This window comes from Hippichthys cyanospilos, chromosome 22 (assembly GCF_059441005.1).
Source record: "Hippichthys cyanospilos isolate Australia breed blue-spotted pipefish chromosome 22, RoL_Hcya_1.0, whole genome shotgun sequence".
In the NCBI taxonomy this organism is placed as follows: domain Eukaryota; kingdom Metazoa; phylum Chordata; class Actinopteri; order Syngnathiformes; family Syngnathidae; genus Hippichthys; species Hippichthys cyanospilos.
Genome location: NC_142390.1, coordinates 572,541 through 587,891, shown reverse-complemented (window position 1 = coordinate 587,891; position 15,351 = coordinate 572,541). Strand labels below are relative to the sequence as shown.

Genomic DNA, 15,351 nt, shown 5'->3' with positions numbered 1-15,351 from the left:
GCGCCCGCGGCCCCGTCGTCGGCCGGCGGGAGCGGGAAAGCGATGCCTCGGCGCCATGAATATTTCATCCCGGTGAAAGACGAGCGCGTCCGGCGCGTCTCCCGCCCGTGACGCCACCGCGATGACCCGCGCGGACAGCATGGAGGCACGCTAGGAGTCTGCCGATCGGAGCTCACCCCCCCCGACCCCCCGCCCCGGTCCCGGACCCCTTGCCCCTCCCCGGCGGGATGACGGCGGCCTCGGCCGACGAGGCGGACGAGAGCGTCGGCTCGCCGGCTCGCGCCGGGCGCCGGGAGCGCGTGGTCATCAACGTGTCGGGGCTGCGCTTCGAGACGCAGCCGGAGACCCTGGCGCACTTCCCGGACACGCTCCTGGGGAACCCCAAGAAGAGGATGCGCTACTTCGACCCGCTGCGCAACGAGTATTTCCTGGACCGCAACCGGCCCAGCTTCGACGCCATCCTCTACTACTACCAGTCGGGCGGGCGACTGCGGCGGCCCGTCAACGTGCCGCCTGACATGTTCTCGGAGGAGATCAAGTTTTACCAGCTCGGCGCCGAGGCCGTGGAGAAGTTCCGCGAGGACGAGGGCTTCGCGGGCGAGGAGGAGCGCCCCCTGCCGGACGAGGAGTTCCGTCGGCAGGTGTGGCTGCTCTTCGAGCACCCGGAGAGCTCGGGGCCGGCGCGCGGCATCGCCGTGGTCTCGGTGGCCGTCATCCTCGTCTCCATCGTGGTCTTCTGCCTGGAGACGCTGCCGGAACTCAAGGAGGACGCGGGCGAGCGGCGCCGGCGGCTCTCGGGCAACGCCACGGCCGCCCGCCGCCGCGCCGATATGCTGGCCGACCCTTTCTTCGCCGTGGAGACCCTGTGCGTCATCTGGTTCTCCTTCGAGCTGCTGGTGCGCTTCTTCGCCTGCCCCAGCAAGACGGCCTTCTTCCGCAACATGATGAACTCCATCGACGTGGTGGCCATCATCCCGTACTTCATCACGCTGGGCACGGAACTGGCCGCCGACCCGGAGCGGCAGGGCGGCGGCGGCGAGCAGGCCACCTCGCTGGCCATCCTGCGCGTCATCCGGCTGGTGCGCGTCTTCCGCATCTTCAAGCTGTCGCGCCACTCCAAGGGCCTGCAGATCCTGGGCCGGACGCTGCAGGCCAGCATGCGCGAGCTGGGCCTGCTCATCTTCTTCCTCTTCATCGGCGTCATCCTCTTCTCCAGCGCCGTCTACTTCGCCGAGGCCGAGGACAAGGACTCCTACTTCTCCAGCATCCCCGACGCCTTCTGGTGGGCCGTGGTCTCTATGACCACCGTGGGCTACGGCGACGTGTACCCCGTCACCGTGGGCGGCAAGATCGTGGGCTCCCTCTGCGCCATCGCCGGCGTGCTGACCATCGCGCTGCCCGTGCCCGTCATCGTGTCCAACTTCAACTACTTCTACCACCGCGAGACGGACGGCGAGGAGCGGGCCCAGCTGCTGCGGGCCGACGAGGACCAAGCCGCCGCCGCCGCCTCCTCCTCGCCGCCCGCCGCCAACAGCATGGACGACTTGCGCGAGGCCAGCCTGCGTGCCGCCAACTGCCTGGCCCCCAACGTCCTGAGCCCGGCGTGAGGCGCTTCTGTGCTCGGGGGCGGGCAAACTTTTCTTCCCGTTCCGAGTCCAGTCCCATTTGATTTTTTTTTTTGCGACGTGCAAAACGCGTTCCAAAAGGTTCCTCTCCACTGTATCCTCGTTTCGATGTGATCGTTTGCTCATTTTGTTCAATCCTAAACCGTTTGTTGTACATGTGAAACGTAATGTGTGTTTCTCTCATCTTGTGTAGTTCGCTTTCAATAACTCCACGAATCAGTTATTTCAAAAAAAATTCATTGTAAAATCAGTCTTGGGATATTTCCAATGGATTTTGCGCGATGGCGAGCTAATCATTTCAAAAAATATATTTACGAAACTGTGAAATGTGCATATATAAAATTGAATAATATTTTGGGAATTTACAAAAATGCTGTTCACCACTTTTTTGAGATGAATAAAAATCCCAAAAAGAGAATGCATGTGAAATATGTACTTTTTATTTTTGTAATGAAAAGCTATTTTTCCATGGTCAATTATAGTCCATAAAGTCAAGCATGTGAACAGTTCCGTTTCATTGTTTATTGAAATATTGAAAAATGTCATTGACACCATGACGCTTGCGGCGTGAACGAGCCGATCCGTTTTTGCTTCGCTTTGAATGCGTTTCATCTGCGAGCTAAATGGCAGCTAGCCCAACCTTATAAAGCGAACTCGCTTGTTGTCTGCCTCCTTTCTGTTTTTAAGCGCAGGGCCCTGTCGTGTGTGTACTGGAAGCACGTCGGCTCCTTTGGCGTACGTGTTGTTTTGACTTAATCCACGAGAGGGCGACAGTGTAACGTAAAGTGGATGATTGCTACTGTGACCATTTCAAGTCAATATGACATCTTTAGTCATCATTCTTCAAAATGCAGGTGTTGGAGATGTTTTCATCGACGAATATTCGCGAGGGCTGACCAGGCCGGCACACATCGTCACAACGGCATCGCGATGCTTTCGCCGCGAGCGCTCTGCACGTGTCGAACATGACGTCACAAGTTTGAGTCGCGCGTGTTTGGAGCGTAACTCCACACTAATCGCTTGCTTGTTATTTTATTCGGAGAGGGAGAAAGAAGGAAAGAAGGCGCTCGCTCTCAATGATAGAGCTGGTTTATTATTTTTGCGTCCAATCCGAATGCAAAACGAGGAAACTAGCGAGCAAGAACTCCCAGAAGCGTGTCGTTTTTTGACTGACGTGTTCGCAGCGGAAGTCCCGCCTCTGTGCACCGTGTAGACGAGCGCAGTGCGCTGTCGTCACTTCCTCTTTTCCAGCGGCTGTGAGCGAGACATCATGAAGGCGTCCGGCACCGTACGTAAAAGCGTTCACTAGAGCCTTCTCGGCCGCACGTGTCCGCTCCCCGCGCCTCCGCGTCGACGCATAAGAGTACGCGCGGCTTCCTATCCGCCCCGCGCCACTTGAAAGTCGGAATCGCGCCGATTTGTTGCCACCTTTCACTGTCTGGCCTCGACTCGCAACATGGCGACGGTCGGCCTGCCGCGGCCATGTGGAACGGTGACGTTGCGCCGCTCGCCGGCCCACATGGAAGCGAGCGCTTTTTCTTTTCTAATGCCTCCGAACTCGTTCGTGTACGTTCGCCGTAGAGGAAGCCCGACTGCAGCGTCGAGCCGACCCAACGCGGCCGACAGAAGCTAATGCCTGCGGCTAAAGGGAGTTAGCTTCACGTGTATAGCGGTTGTCGGAAATTTTACGCAGAGCTTCGAAAATCTTTTGAGCAACTAGAAAAGCGAGGTGTTTCGCACATTGTACTCGTTCTGCCCCTCTACACTAGCAGGACTACTCGTTAACGTTCGAAAGTAAAAAAAAAACAAAGCAAGACTTAATGCAACTATTCTCCAAATACAACCAATCTTCCCCCCTACACTGGCAGGACCACTCGTTAATGTTCGAAAGTTAAAAAAAAAGCAAGACTTAATGCAACTATTCTCCAAATACAACCATTCTTCCATCACAATTGTCAATGCACACAACATTTTTGTTTTTGTCGTCAAAATATGTAACATTGTAAAATATGTAACGTGATCAGGTGGCTCGAACCCCCCCCCCCAAAAAAAAAATCATCCCCACCGGCTTTAAAAGTCCGATACAGATCGCATAAGGGGTAAAAAGTTGCAATTGGGTTACTTTAGCCCGGAGTGCGGTTGGCGTGGTCTGTTCTTTTGAGTTCCTGCGCGAGTCGGCGGTAACGCAGCCAGAGCCAAAGTTCTTGCACCTTCAGAGGGTGTCTTCTCGGTGGTGGACCAGGTGGCCTGCGCAACAGCGGTGGCGAAGCCTCTGCACTAGGAGCTAGAGCGAACCCGGCCGGCCCGGGCCGGGCTCGCGGCGACGGCTCGTACGGTGACTCAGTCCGCAGTAGAGCCTCGCCTCGCCCGAGAGGCCGTCTTCTCTTCCGTGATTGGTCGTCTTTTTGTGGTTGTGATGTGGAGAGCAGCTGCGAGAGTACAAGGTGATTGGGCGTCTGCTGCCATCGCCCAAGAACCCCACCCCCCCGCTGTACCGCATGCGCATCTTTGCCCCCAACCACGTGGTGGCCAAGTCTCGCTTCTGGTATTTCGTGTCCCAACTCAGGAAGATGAAGAAGGCTTCGGGCGAGACGGTCTACTGCGGACTGGTACGTACGGCCGTCGCGGAGCCGGCCGGCCGGCCGGGTTGCTTAGCTTAGTGCTTGGTTGCCGGTGCGCGCAGGTCCACGAGAAGACACCTCTGAAGGTGAAGAACTTTGGCATCTGGCTGCGTTACGACTCGCGCAGCGGCACGCACAACATGTACCGCGAGTACCGAGACCTCACCACCTCGGGAGCCGTGACCCAGTGCTGTGAGTTTTCACCCCTGCGCGCAAAGCCCCGTCCCGCCCCGAACCCTTTTTGAGCTTGGCTTCCCGACAGACCGCGACATGGGAGCCCGGCACCGCGCCCGCGCCCACTCCATCCAGATTATGAAGGTCCAGGTGATCCCGGCCAACAAGTGTCGCAGGCCCGCCATCAAGCAGTTCCACGTCAGTCTCGGCCCGTCGTCCGCCGCTCGTTGTTCGCGTTGTTCGCTTTGCGTCCGCTGACCCGCCGCGCGACTTTTGCAGGACTCCAAGATCAAGTTCCCGCTGCCCCATCGGGTCCTGCGCCGCCAGCACAAGCCGCGCTTCACCACCAAGAGACCCAATACCTTCTTCTAAAGGCCTCGGGCGAAATTCAAATAAAGTGTTGTTCTGCTTTGGAACTTGCCTCCTTTTCTCGTTTGTTCTGGCGCCGAGCTGGTTCGGGCTCGCTTTGATTTCAGACGCCGCCGCCGCCGCAATCTGAACCCGCTGGACTTGAACGGTCGTCGTTGCTTCTCCTCTTTCTTTACGTGAATAGTTGTTGACATGTCACTGACTGGTCCAACCCTTTCTACCTCAAGTTTACAATAAATCCGTTGTTTATATGATTTTAGTGAACCTAGATTGAGCAAATGCTGCAAAAAATACACATGGACTGAAAAAAATGTATATGCCTTGATATCACAAGGGTTTTTAGTAGGGATTAGTCGTCCGTCATCACAGTGTTGATCCTTTTCACCACATTTTTTAAACTAATTGGATGATACAACGATCGTTTATTAAAAGCGCCACAGGTCTATCTAGCGGTGGGGGGCGACAACGCGCCCAAAGAGCATTACAATGCCCTCGGTGAAGGCCGAGCGAAGAAGAAAATGTTTTCCGGGTCGGTGAACCGGAAGTGAAGGCGCAGGCAGACACGCCGCACAACAGCAGACTGTCGGCGTACCGAAGCTCAGCAATTTGCATTAAGCAACATTTGAGGACGTTAGGACCAACGCTTCATGAAATAAGGTGAGCTGGGACGCCTCGCCATCCGGAACCGGAACCGGCGGGGACCTGATGGAGCGAGGTAGACCGGCAAGCGGGCATCGTGGCGAGAATATCTTTAACAGGAGGAGGGTTCGGGTTTTCGGGAGGCTGCGAGGTGTCACTGCCGGGGGGGGCGCTGGTCCCGCTAGCCAGCCAATGCTAACTCGTGTTAGCAACAGTTAACCCCCTCCATGTGCATTCAGCCCGCCGGGGACAAGGGAGGGACTCGGGCCGGCAATGTATTTCTTTTGTGTCAAAGTAAACAAACACATCAAGTCAGCGACTTCAGTTAGTTGACCACTTGTTAAAATGAGATCGAAGAGCCATGATGACGTTTGTGTTCTTCAGGACCGACGCCGAGCCTTCATGGCTAAACATGCAGATGACTGATGCGCAGAGCTGATGTTCATTTGTGGCTAACGACAAACTACCGGTGTAAGTTTGAACCCCTTAGCTTGTATATATGTGAGGGTATGTATAGCCCTTGGTGTGGCAACTTTGCAACAGCGTTTGCCTTGACTTTCAGATGAGAGGAAGTGGCGCCAGGTGGCCACAGCGGACCAGCGCCTGCGTGCACGCCAGCTAAAACGGCCTGCCCGTCTGCCGCCGTCATGGACGAGCAGGCCCTGTTGGGGCTCAACCCCAACGCGGATGCGCCCTACCGCCAGAGGGTCAGCCACCCGCACGCACGCTTGCCATCCAAGTGGCCGCGTGGGAGCAAAATTGAAGTCGACCGGGATGTGTGTGTCTGTCTGTCAGGCCATGGCGTACTTTGAGCAGCTCAAGGAGTCGCACGACGCCTGGGAGGTGTGTGCGCAGGCCCTCGCCAAAGGGCTGTACAGGTAACACCTGTGTGTTTGTGCGTGCGTCAGTACTGTTGAACGTGCGTGTGTTGAGGGTCAATCAAGGGTCGTTGTCACTCCCCCAGCGAAGAGCACGTCAAGTTCTTCTGCTTCCAAGTTTTGGAGCATCAGGTGAAGTTCAGGTGAGGAGGGGGCGGGGCAAGGCGGGCACGGGGCAGACCCGACGACCGACCGACGCGGCGGTTGCAGGCACGGCGGGCTGAGCGGCGGCCAGCGTCAGCTGATCCGAGAGGCTCTGATGAAGTGGCTGCAGTGTCAGGTCAGTTCCGGCGAGGCGGCGGCGGCCGGCTCGTCCTCGGCGGCGACGGCTCACCTCCCCCCGCCCCGGCGCAGCTGCTGAGCGCCCAGCCCGAGAAGATCTTCGTGCGCAACAAAGCGGCGCAGGTGTTGGCGCTGACCTTCGTGGCAGAGTACCCGGCGCTTTGGCCCGACTTCTTCTTCGACATTCTGGCGCTGGTGGGCTCGGACCCGCGCGGCCTCGACATCTACCTGCGCACGCTCATGGCCGTCGACGGCGAGGTCGTCGACAGGGACGTCCTGCACGCCCCCGAGGTAAAACGGGATGGACAAACCGGCGTCCGGGAACGGCGCCGGTAGTCGCGCGCCTTCCACCGACGAGCGCTTTGCCGCGCGTGCGCAGGAGACGCGGCGGAACGCCCTGATCAAGGACGCCATGCGGGAGCAGTGCATCCCCAGCCTGGTGGAGTCCTGGTTCCACATCCTGCGCACGTACCAGCGGACCAACCCCGAGCTCACCTGCCAGTGTCTGGAGGTGGTGGGCGCCTACGTGTCCTGGATCGACCTGGGCCTCATAGCCAACCAGCGGTGGGTGGCCTACCGGCCCACGCGCCCGAGGGTCCTGCCGCCTTCGTGACGCGCCTTGCGCGGCGCCGCCAGGTTTGTGGACCTGCTGCTGAGTCACATGTCGGTGGAGGAGCTGCGCGAGGAGGCCTGCGACTGCCTTCTGGAGATCATCAACAAGGGCATGGACCCCGCGGACAAGACCAAGCTGGTCGAGTCGCTGTCGCAGGTCCTGCAGTCGGCCGGGTTCTTCTGCATCGAGCAGGTGGGTGGCGTCTGCCTCCAACGGATTGTCCGGTAGTTTTGTTGACATTCGCGAACGGACCCGCACCCCCGAGGATGTGAATTTGTCCCAATTATTCAACAACACGATGCCGGGGTGAGATAATGACATGAGACGAGGTTTTGTTTGGAGGAGGAGGACGTGGACTTTCTGGCCAAGTTCTCCCGTCTGGTCAACGGGATGGGCCAGAGTCTGGTCCTGAGCTGGACCAAGCTGGCCAAGGGGGGCGGCGCCAAAGAGGCCGGCGCGGCGCTGCAGGCCCTGGAGGCCAAAGTGGCGCTGGTGCTGCGCCTCCTGGCGCATGCCGATGACGACATCTCTGCCAACGTGGTGCCCTTCTGCTACGAGTACCTTCACGTCCTCAAGCAGGTTGGCCCGAATGAACCCCCTCCGGCCCCCGGGCTCCCTCTTCATCTCGCTCTTTTTTGACTGACAGCTGCCTGAGCTCAGCGAGAGTCAGAAGAACAACGTGGAGGTCAGCCCGCGCGCGCGCCGCTAGCGAGATGCGCTCCCAGATCCAATTGTGCTCTCTCCGCTCGAGCAGGCCATCATGCTGGCCGTCATCAAGAAGCTGACGTACGACGACGAGTACAACTTTGACAATGAGGTACGGCGGGGGGGCGGGGCACACCGAAGCGCGCTCGCCCGGCTGACGACGGCGGCGCGCGGCAGGGCGAGGACGAGGCCATGTTTGTGGAGTACAGGAAGCAGCTGAAGATGCTCCTGGACCGCCTGGCCCAGGTGTCCCCCGAGCTGGTCCTGGAGTCCGTCCGCCGAGTCTTCAGCGACACCATGCGGTGAGCCGCCAGCGCGCCGAGGCGCCGCCGGCCGACGCTGACGGAGTTCGCGCGGGGCAGGAAGTGGCGGGGCGCGACCTTCATGGAGGTGGAGGTGGCCATCCGCCTGCTCTACATGCTGGGAGAAGCCCTGCCCGCGTCGCACGGGGCGCACTTCTCGGGAGACGCCGTCAAGACCGGAGCCCTGCAGGACATGATGAGCACAGTGAGCGCCCGCGTGAGCGAGCGAGGCGCGCGCTCCGCTCCTTAGTCGTGTGACCCGCCGCCGTGTTTGCGCTTCAGTTGGTGACGTGCGGCGTGAGCGACTACCAGCACACGTCGGTGTCTCTGCAGTTCTTCGAGACGGTGGTCCGATACGACAAATTCTTTGTTGTGGAACCGCGGCACATTCCTGACGTTTTGGTACGTTTAGCTATCTTTCGCCAGTCGGCTTTTGGTTCTTCTTTTTGACCGTCGCCTCGGTCACGTTTGTCCGAAAATGGGCGCAAACGCCGCCCGCGGTGAAAGCGCGTCAGTCGGCGGCAACGGGACTCCAAACGTGCTTTGTCAGATGGCTTTTCTCGACCGGCGAGGACTGAGACACGGCAGCCCCAAAGTGCGCAGCCGGGTGGCCTACCTCTTCTCCCGCTTCGTCAAAACACTACAGTGAGTGCGTCGGCTTTGGCCGGCCGGCCGGCGCCGGGGCGCTCGTCCAACTTCCCTTTGCTTCCGCCAGCAAACACATGACGCCGTTCGTCGAGGACATCCTGACGCGGATCCAGGACCTGCTGGAGCTGGCTCCTCCTGTATGTAAGCGCAGGCGCCCGCGGGCCCGCCTCCGCCCATCTGAGCCGTTTCTCGGCCGGCGCTCGCCGCGCAGGACAAGACGTTCCCGGCGCCGCTGACCGGCGACGACCAGCTCTTCATGTTCGAGGCGGCCGGCGTGCTGATTGTGAGCGCCGAGAGTCCGCCCGAGAGGAAGCGGGAGCTGATGCGCCGCTTGCTGACGCCGCTCGCGGACGCCTTCCGTTTGCTGCTGGACAAGCTTCCCCTGGAGACGGACGAGGAGACGCAGGCGGCTTTGGCCGACTGCCTCGGCCACGCCGTGGGCTTCGTCAGGTGCGGGCGAAGGGGGGGGCGCTGCACTTTTTAACGGGGCGCTCTAACGGGGCGCTCTTTCCCGCCTGTAGCCGCACCAGCAAGGCCTTCAGCAACAAGCAGACGGTGAAGCAGTGCGGCTGCGGCGAAGTCTACCGCGACTGCCTCCGCGCCTTCCTGCCGGCGCTGGGCTGCCCCGTCCAGCGGGGTGCGCTGCGCGGCTGCGTGCGCTCCTTCCTGCATCGCATGATCATCTGCCTGGAGGAGGAGGTGCTTCCCTTCATCCCCGCCGCCTCCGAGCACATGCTGAAGGACTGCGAGGCCAAGGACCTGCAGGAGTTTATCCCGCTCATCAGCCAGATCACCACCAAGTTCAAAGTAGGGAGCTCACCCGGTGTTTCCCGTTTTCTTTTTTGTTTTTTTTCCGTGGTGGGGATGAGAGGAACATTTCCTGTCATTTTCATCAAACGTTTCACCCCACAAGCTATCCGCCGCCGCCGCGACCGTCAAAGGCTGTGATTTGCTGCACGTGACGCGCCCGTTGCCGCGGTAGCGGCAGGTGTCCCCGTTCCTCCAGCAGGTGTTCATGCCGCTGGTGCTGTCCATCTTCGAGGCGCTGGCGCGGCCCGCCGACGCCAACGACCAGGCGGCCGCGCTGGAGAAGCAGATGCTGCGCAGGAGCTACTTCTCCTTCGTGCACACGGTCGCCGCCAGTGGCATGAACGAGGTCCTGGCCAACCAGGGTGAGCGCCCCCCGCCCCGGTCGCGCCCACCTCGATTAAGGCTGACCGACTGGCCTCCTCAGGGGCGGAGAACATGGAGCGCGTGGTCTTCACAGTCATTCAGGGCGCCGTGGACTTCCCTGACCCCGTGGCGCAGAGGACCTGCTTCGCCGTGCTCGCCCGGCTGGTGGAGCTTTGGGGTGAGCCCGCCGCCGCCGACGGCGCCGGCCCCAATGACGCCCGCGGTGCGCTTTCAGGGGGCGAGGCCGGCATGTCGGGCTTTGGCGACTTCACGTACAAACACATCGTTCCCGCCTGCTTCCTGGCGCCTCTCAAGCCGACCTTTGACCTGTCGGATGCTCAGACCGTGCTGGTGCGTGCGCCCGCCCGCGCCTGGAAGCGCGCGTCCTGATTGTCCGTGTGACCTTTCAGACTTTGTCGGAGGTGGCCGCCACGCTGAAGACCGTCTACGTCAAGCAGGTAACGCCGCCGTTCGGTTCGGCGCCGGCCGGACGGCCATTTGATTTTGTGACCGCCAGGGTCCGGAGCTGTTGGAGTTCCTGCGGCGGGACTACCTTCCGTCGCTCGGCGTGCATCCGGACGTGGCGCAGGTCAGATGGGACGCCTCAAGAGCGCAGACGGGATCCCGTCCGCTTCTAACACCCGGCCCGTCTCGTCTCGTCTTGTCTTTGTCAGGAGCTTTGCCAGGTCCTGCAGCAGCCCGACGCCAAAGTCCTCAAGACCTACTTGAAGGTCAGCTGCGCAGATGAGCGAGTGAAAAGGTCTTGTCGGCCTGAGACGTGGCCGTTTCCCTCTTCAGGTTTTTTTCCAGCGAGCCAGGCTGTAGCGGGGTCAAAGGGCACCGGAAGTCAGCAGTCCCGCTCAACTCTCAGCCCTGCCGGCCATTTATCATGTTTTTGGCCGTTGATCATGTTTCTCCGAAGGGCTCCAATGCTTCTTGTTATTTTTATTTAACGTGCGGATGATGCTAATAATCGCCGCGAGACGGACAAGTTGTAAATATGATGAACTAACCTGGTCTTTTTTTTTTAACCCCCCCCCACTCCCCCCCGAGCACTCAGCTCATTTCTGTTAGCACAAATAGTAAAACAGAATGGCAGCAAAAACATTCATTGTTTCACTTGTTTTTTTTTCTTCAAAAACTATCCCTATCACACCAAAGTCTTTGCCCGTAAAAGTGATACCACACTGAGACGGATTGGACTTGAATCCGACGGGTTTTTTTTTTTAAGTTCCGTGAGGCAAGCCTACGTACACCCGTAGGTCAAACTCCGGACTAGATCATTGTATCGCATTCAAAGTTGTATTTTGTGTGGTAGTTTTGTTGATACCCGCCAGGCTGTAGTCTGTCTCTTTTTTACAAATGGTAATAATTTAATCTATCTTGTCGTGTTAATGTTCACATTTTGTATTAAGCCGTGCATCTTTGCAAAATACAATACGGCTGAAGAAGAGAAAGAACGTTAATGTTAAAATTGATCTATTTACTCTTCGTTCATAACTTCCGATGCATTTCTTATCCTGTCCGTGCGGAAACTATACACGTAAGTACAAAGAAGTCTGTTTCTTCTTAACAAATGGTGACAAATGCAATCTAGCGTGCCGTGTTAAATTCACTTTTAATATTAAGATGTGCATCGTTGCAAAAGACATGACGACTGAAGAAGACAAAGAACGTTCATGTTAAAATTAGTTTTCGTCCGCAACTTCCGGTGCTTTTTCTTATATTGTCCGTGCGGAAACATTTACACACGTAAGAACAAAGAAGTCTGTTTCTTCTTAACAAAAAGGTGACAAATTCAATCTAGCTTGTGTTAATATTCACAGTTTGTATTAAGCTGTGCATCGTGGCAAAATACACATACGACCGGAGACCACAATGTAAATTCATGTTCAACTTTCCAAAACATCCGGTCCGATCACTTATCTTTTTCCTACTAAACTACTCACTACAGCATAAGTTTTTTTTTGTTTGTACCTTTGTGTTAATGGTTACAAATTTCGCTCTTATTGGTGCATAGACAATAAATATGAAGAAAAAATGAATGAAATAATTTAAAAATGTAATGATTAATTCATGATTTTAAGGCTAAGAACCCCCCTCGCTTTCTCTCTATCTCTCTTTCTCTCTCGCTCTCTCTCTCTCTCTCTCTCTCTCTCTCTCTCACTCGCTCGCTCTCTCTCTGCTTATGATTGTGCGCATGCGTAGTACTTTCCTCCTGACCTTCATCTGCAGCCATGTTCGCCAGGACCAGCGCTTTGGTGTTCTCTCCACAATGGTAACGAAAATTGCACTTTTGTACGCTTTTTTTCCACGTCATCCGGTTGCTTTTCGTCTCCAAGTCTTGTTTTGTACATTTGGATCCGATTAGACGTGAAACGTTCGGGTGTTATCAAAGTTTATTGGAAGCTAAAGGACGTGCTAACGCGCAGGCCAAGGCGAATGAATGACAGCGGCTAGGCGGCTAATGCTAGCTACTTATCTCATGATATTGTTTTGGTTTTGGCGGAGAAATGCACGCTTGTTCACCAGCACAAGAAGTCGTTTTGAAACGAGCTTCCGCTACGCGACAGCTTGTCTGCATGCAGCCTTTGCTACGTGTCAGAAATTCCTCAAGAAAACTCGCCGATATGTTTGGCATTTCATGAAATTGGGAGGGGGGGGGGCGCTTGTACGCATCGTGTACGAAACGGCCAAAATTGAATCCGTGTGTTTGCTTTTCCAGTGGGCAGATCAGAAACATGGCCACCTTGAAGGACAGTAAGTTCACCTCTTCTTTTACCCTCACTGTCACATATAAATGTGTAATCTGAAACTGCAATGACTCAGCCACGGTTTTCTTGCGTGCAGTCACCATCCGCCTGAAGTCCATCAAGAACATCCAGAAGATCACAAAGTCCATGAAAATGGTGGCCGCAGCCAAGTACGCGCGGGCCGAGAGGCAGCTGAAGCCCGCCCGCGTCTATGGCACCGGAGCGCTCTGTATGTAGACGCGGCCCAAACACGCGGGTTCCCCACCCCGTCCGCCTAAAGCTCCAACCCCGCCATCTGTGTACCCCAGCTCTGTACGAGAAGGCGGAGATCAAGGCGCCCGAGGACAAGGCGGCCAAGCACCTGATCGTCGGCGTGACGTCGGACCGCGGCCTGTGCGGCGCCATCCACTCTGGCGTGGCCAAGACCATCAAGAACGAGATCGCCGCCCTCACGGGCGGCGGCAAGGAGGTGATGGTGGTCAACGTGGGCGACAAGCTCCGAGGGCTGCTGCACAGGTAGGCGCCAAACGCGGGGCCCGAAAGGAGGTTGAATCTGCTCTGCCAGACCGCTTTGTGGAGCGTAATACAAGAAAAAAACATTTTTTATCCGGTTGCGGATTTTAGAAGCTGTCCTACAAACGTGCCTCGCGTAATAAAGCACGATTTCCAAAAAAAAATCGGTATGGGTACGGGCCCTAAAACGGCACCCGTGTCTCTCGGGCAGAACTCACGGCAAGCACATCATGCTGAACTGCAAGGAGGTGGGGCGCAAGCCCCCCACTTTTGGGGACGCCTCCGTCATCGCCGGCGAGCTGCTCAACTCGGGCTACGAGTTTGACCAAGGAGCCGTCATCTACAACCACTTCAGGTCCGTCTTTTGGCCCTTGGAAAACGTTGATGCTCTTTATATTTGTTATCCGTTTTACAATTTTACGTACGTACATAACATGAAATTGGTATCACGCGGTATCCTTCTATTGGGCTGAATGAATGTATTTCTGGCACGCGGCGCAGGTCCGTGATCTCCTACAAGACGGACCGGAAGCCCCTGTTCTCCACCGACGTGGTCGCCAATGCGGGTAAGCCGCCCGGGCCCCCGGCGGAACGCGGGCGCGCTTAAAGCCTCCTCGTCTCCCCTCGCCTCGCCTCGCCTCGCCTCGGCAGAGTCCATGGGCGTGTACGACGACATCGACGCCGACGTGCTGAGGAGCTACCAGGAGTTCGCCATGGTCAACGTCATCTACTTGGCGCTGCGCGAGTCCTCCACCAGCGAGCAGAGCGCCAGGATGACCGCCATGGACAGCGCCAGCAAGAACGCTTGTAAGCCCCGGGTGTCGGATGTTGGGTTTTGGTGTAAATGAGGGGCCGATCGGCCGGAAGATAGGGTTACCCGAAATCGAGTTTCCGTTTCGGGGGTGGGCGCCTCCGCTCCCCCGGCCCCGCCGTCCTGCGCGTTTGGACCTTTCCGCCTTTCGACGCGCCCGATCGAAGCGGCGGGCTCATACGGAAAAGGCGCGGGAGGGATAGCCGAGTTGCCCGAAACCCGATGCGCGTGTAACCACGGCGACCGGAGTCACGGGCGCGCCGTCTCGGCCGGTGACGGATTCTTCCCGTTTTTTTTGCCCAGCCGAGATGATCGACAAGCTCACCCTGACCTTCAACCGCACCCGACAGGCCGTCATCACCAAGGAGCTGATCGAGATCATCTCCGGAGCCGCCGCTCTGTAAGTCTCCTCCTTCGCCTTCCGTCGCCGTCTCGGTCTTCCAAACCTTCCGGTTGTCTTGCGCGCCTCGCACCGATGCGCCCACGCTGAATTCAGGAATTGAACCTCGCAGGAGGTAACCTGCTAGAAGGAGCGTCTCCAGTGGCTTAGCGTCGTCACCTTAGGCTTCACCCGCCCCCCTTTTGATTTCTTCTTTTGATTGCCTTTTGAAATGCGGCGCCTTTTTATCGTTGCAGGTAAGCCGGGAAGTGAGAGCGGAGTCAGCAGTCCAGCCGCGCTCACGCTTGCGTTTGTAAAATATATGCAGAGAATAAAGCTCTTATCCCATCTTGCCTATTTGCTTTTTGTTCTTATATGGTGATGTGGAAAAAAAACTGGATATAAACGAGGTCATAAATGTGTCAATAGCCGGGAAAACATTTCCCTTGAATGCACTTCTGTGAGCTGCGTTTGTCGTTGAGCACTACAACACGCGAGAAGTCGAATCCAGCGTGAGTAGAGAAACACAAAAAATGTGCTTGGGGCTGTCAGAAGCCAATGCGGCTTTTTCCTTTCCACGCACCCGGGCAAACGTGCTTCAATCGCAATGCGGCTCCATAAATAGCGTGGATGCAGATTCGATCAAAATCACGTCTTGGTGACTTTTGGGTCATGTTTGCATCCGGGGAAGGCTGCCTTTGTACCATGCTGCGATGATTCCCGTTATCGGTAAATTTGGACGAATGCAGATTGCCCTTGCTTGAGACTAACCGTGGCACAGTGGGAGACATAAAAACAAGCGGGCGACTTGCTCGCATTTGCAACCGGGTGGAAACACATGCGAATGGACCAATGGATCGAAATGG

The 15,351-nt window shown here is 57.1% G+C and overlaps 4 protein-coding genes across 7 annotated transcripts; all 4 read left to right on the top strand.

Annotated features, from left to right (window-relative positions):
* Positions 1–93: 93 nt before the first annotated feature.
* On the top strand, positions 94–2,043 carry LOC148405249 (potassium voltage-gated channel subfamily A member 1-like). The gene has a single exon (XM_088406235.1). It carries the CDS (start codon positions 228–230, stop codon positions 1,605–1,607), a length of 1,380 nt encoding a protein of 459 aa, XP_088262361.1. The 5' UTR covers positions 94–227; the 3' UTR covers positions 1,608–2,043.
* Positions 2,044–2,754: 711 nt separating this feature from the next.
* Positions 2,755–4,836, top strand: rpl18a (ribosomal protein L18a). The gene is made up of 5 exons (XM_088406236.1): positions 2,755–2,913; positions 4,055–4,234; positions 4,309–4,438; positions 4,509–4,618; positions 4,700–4,836. Exons 1-5 carry the CDS (start codon positions 2,896–2,898, stop codon positions 4,790–4,792), a joined length of 531 nt encoding a protein of 176 aa, XP_088262362.1. The 5' UTR covers positions 2,755–2,895; the 3' UTR covers positions 4,793–4,836.
* Positions 4,837–5,306: 470 nt separating this feature from the next.
* xpot (exportin, tRNA (nuclear export receptor for tRNAs)) lies at positions 5,307–11,136 on the top strand. Of its 3 annotated transcripts, none has more exons than XM_088406227.1 (26): positions 5,307–5,446; positions 5,813–5,899; positions 5,991–6,135; positions 6,224–6,306; positions 6,393–6,449; positions 6,517–6,586; positions 6,661–6,879; positions 6,968–7,152; positions 7,225–7,393; positions 7,547–7,780; positions 7,848–7,886; positions 7,956–8,018; positions 8,084–8,208; positions 8,269–8,413; positions 8,491–8,610; positions 8,759–8,853; positions 8,924–8,993; positions 9,068–9,306; positions 9,378–9,663; positions 9,839–10,028; positions 10,091–10,207; positions 10,265–10,384; positions 10,440–10,487; positions 10,547–10,618; positions 10,704–10,760; positions 10,828–11,136. In XM_088406227.1, the coding sequence occupies exons 3-26, from the start codon at positions 6,076–6,078 to the stop codon at positions 10,980–10,982; spliced, it is 3,018 nt and encodes a 1,005-aa protein (XP_088262353.1). In that variant the 5' UTR covers positions 5,307–5,446; positions 5,813–5,899; positions 5,991–6,075; the 3' UTR covers positions 10,983–11,136. The 3 variants fall into 3 exon arrangements, with proteins under 3 accessions (XP_088262353.1, XP_088262354.1, XP_088262352.1); XM_088406228.1 differs by having other exon boundaries at positions 7,544–7,780; positions 10,265–10,380; XM_088406226.1 differs by having other exon boundaries at positions 7,544–7,780.
* Positions 11,137–12,204: 1,068 nt separating this feature from the next.
* On the top strand, positions 12,205–14,838 carry atp5f1c (ATP synthase F1 subunit gamma). 2 transcript variants are annotated; one of them, XM_088406485.1, is made up of 9 exons: positions 12,205–12,307; positions 12,755–12,789; positions 12,880–13,011; positions 13,091–13,298; positions 13,507–13,650; positions 13,797–13,861; positions 13,947–14,102; positions 14,410–14,506; positions 14,743–14,838. In XM_088406485.1, the coding sequence occupies exons 1-9, from the start codon at positions 12,267–12,269 to the stop codon at positions 14,744–14,746; spliced, it is 882 nt and encodes a 293-aa protein (XP_088262611.1). In that variant the 5' UTR covers positions 12,205–12,266; the 3' UTR covers positions 14,747–14,838. The 2 variants fall into 2 exon arrangements, with proteins under 2 accessions (XP_088262611.1, XP_088262610.1); XM_088406484.1 differs by lacking the exon at positions 14,743–14,838 and having other exon boundaries at positions 12,230–12,307; positions 14,410–14,510.
* Positions 14,839–15,351: the final 513 nt, after the last annotated feature.

Excerpts from the sequence above, each read along its gene's own strand:
- rpl18a (XM_088406236.1), top strand. Across the intron at positions 4,235-4,308 it reads AGACGGTCTACTGCGGACTG|GTCCACGAGAAGACACCTCT; the intron begins GTACGTACGGCC and ends CGGTGCGCGCAG. Across the intron at positions 4,619-4,699 it reads CCGCCATCAAGCAGTTCCAC|GACTCCAAGATCAAGTTCCC; the intron begins GTCAGTCTCGGC and ends CGACTTTTGCAG.
- LOC148405249 (XM_088406235.1), top strand. The coding sequence starts at position 228 with ATGACGGCGGCCTCGGCCGACGAGGCGGACGAGAGCGTCGGCTCGCCG.
- atp5f1c (XM_088406485.1), top strand. The coding sequence starts at position 12,267 with ATGTTCGCCAGGACCAGCGCTTTGGTGTTCTCTCCACAATG. Across the intron at positions 12,308-12,754 it reads TTGGTGTTCTCTCCACAATG|TGGGCAGATCAGAAACATGG; the intron begins GTAACGAAAATT and ends TTGCTTTTCCAG. Across the intron at positions 12,790-12,879 it reads CATGGCCACCTTGAAGGACA|TCACCATCCGCCTGAAGTCC; the intron begins GTAAGTTCACCT and ends TCTTGCGTGCAG.
- xpot (XM_088406226.1), top strand. The coding sequence starts at position 6,076 with ATGGACGAGCAGGCCCTGTTGGGGCTCAACCCCAACGCGGATGCGCCC. Across the intron at positions 8,209-8,268 it reads GTCTTCAGCGACACCATGCG|GAAGTGGCGGGGCGCGACCT; the intron begins GTGAGCCGCCAG and ends CGCGCGGGGCAG. Across the intron at positions 9,307-9,377 it reads CACGCCGTGGGCTTCGTCAG|CCGCACCAGCAAGGCCTTCA; the intron begins GTGCGGGCGAAG and ends TCCCGCCTGTAG.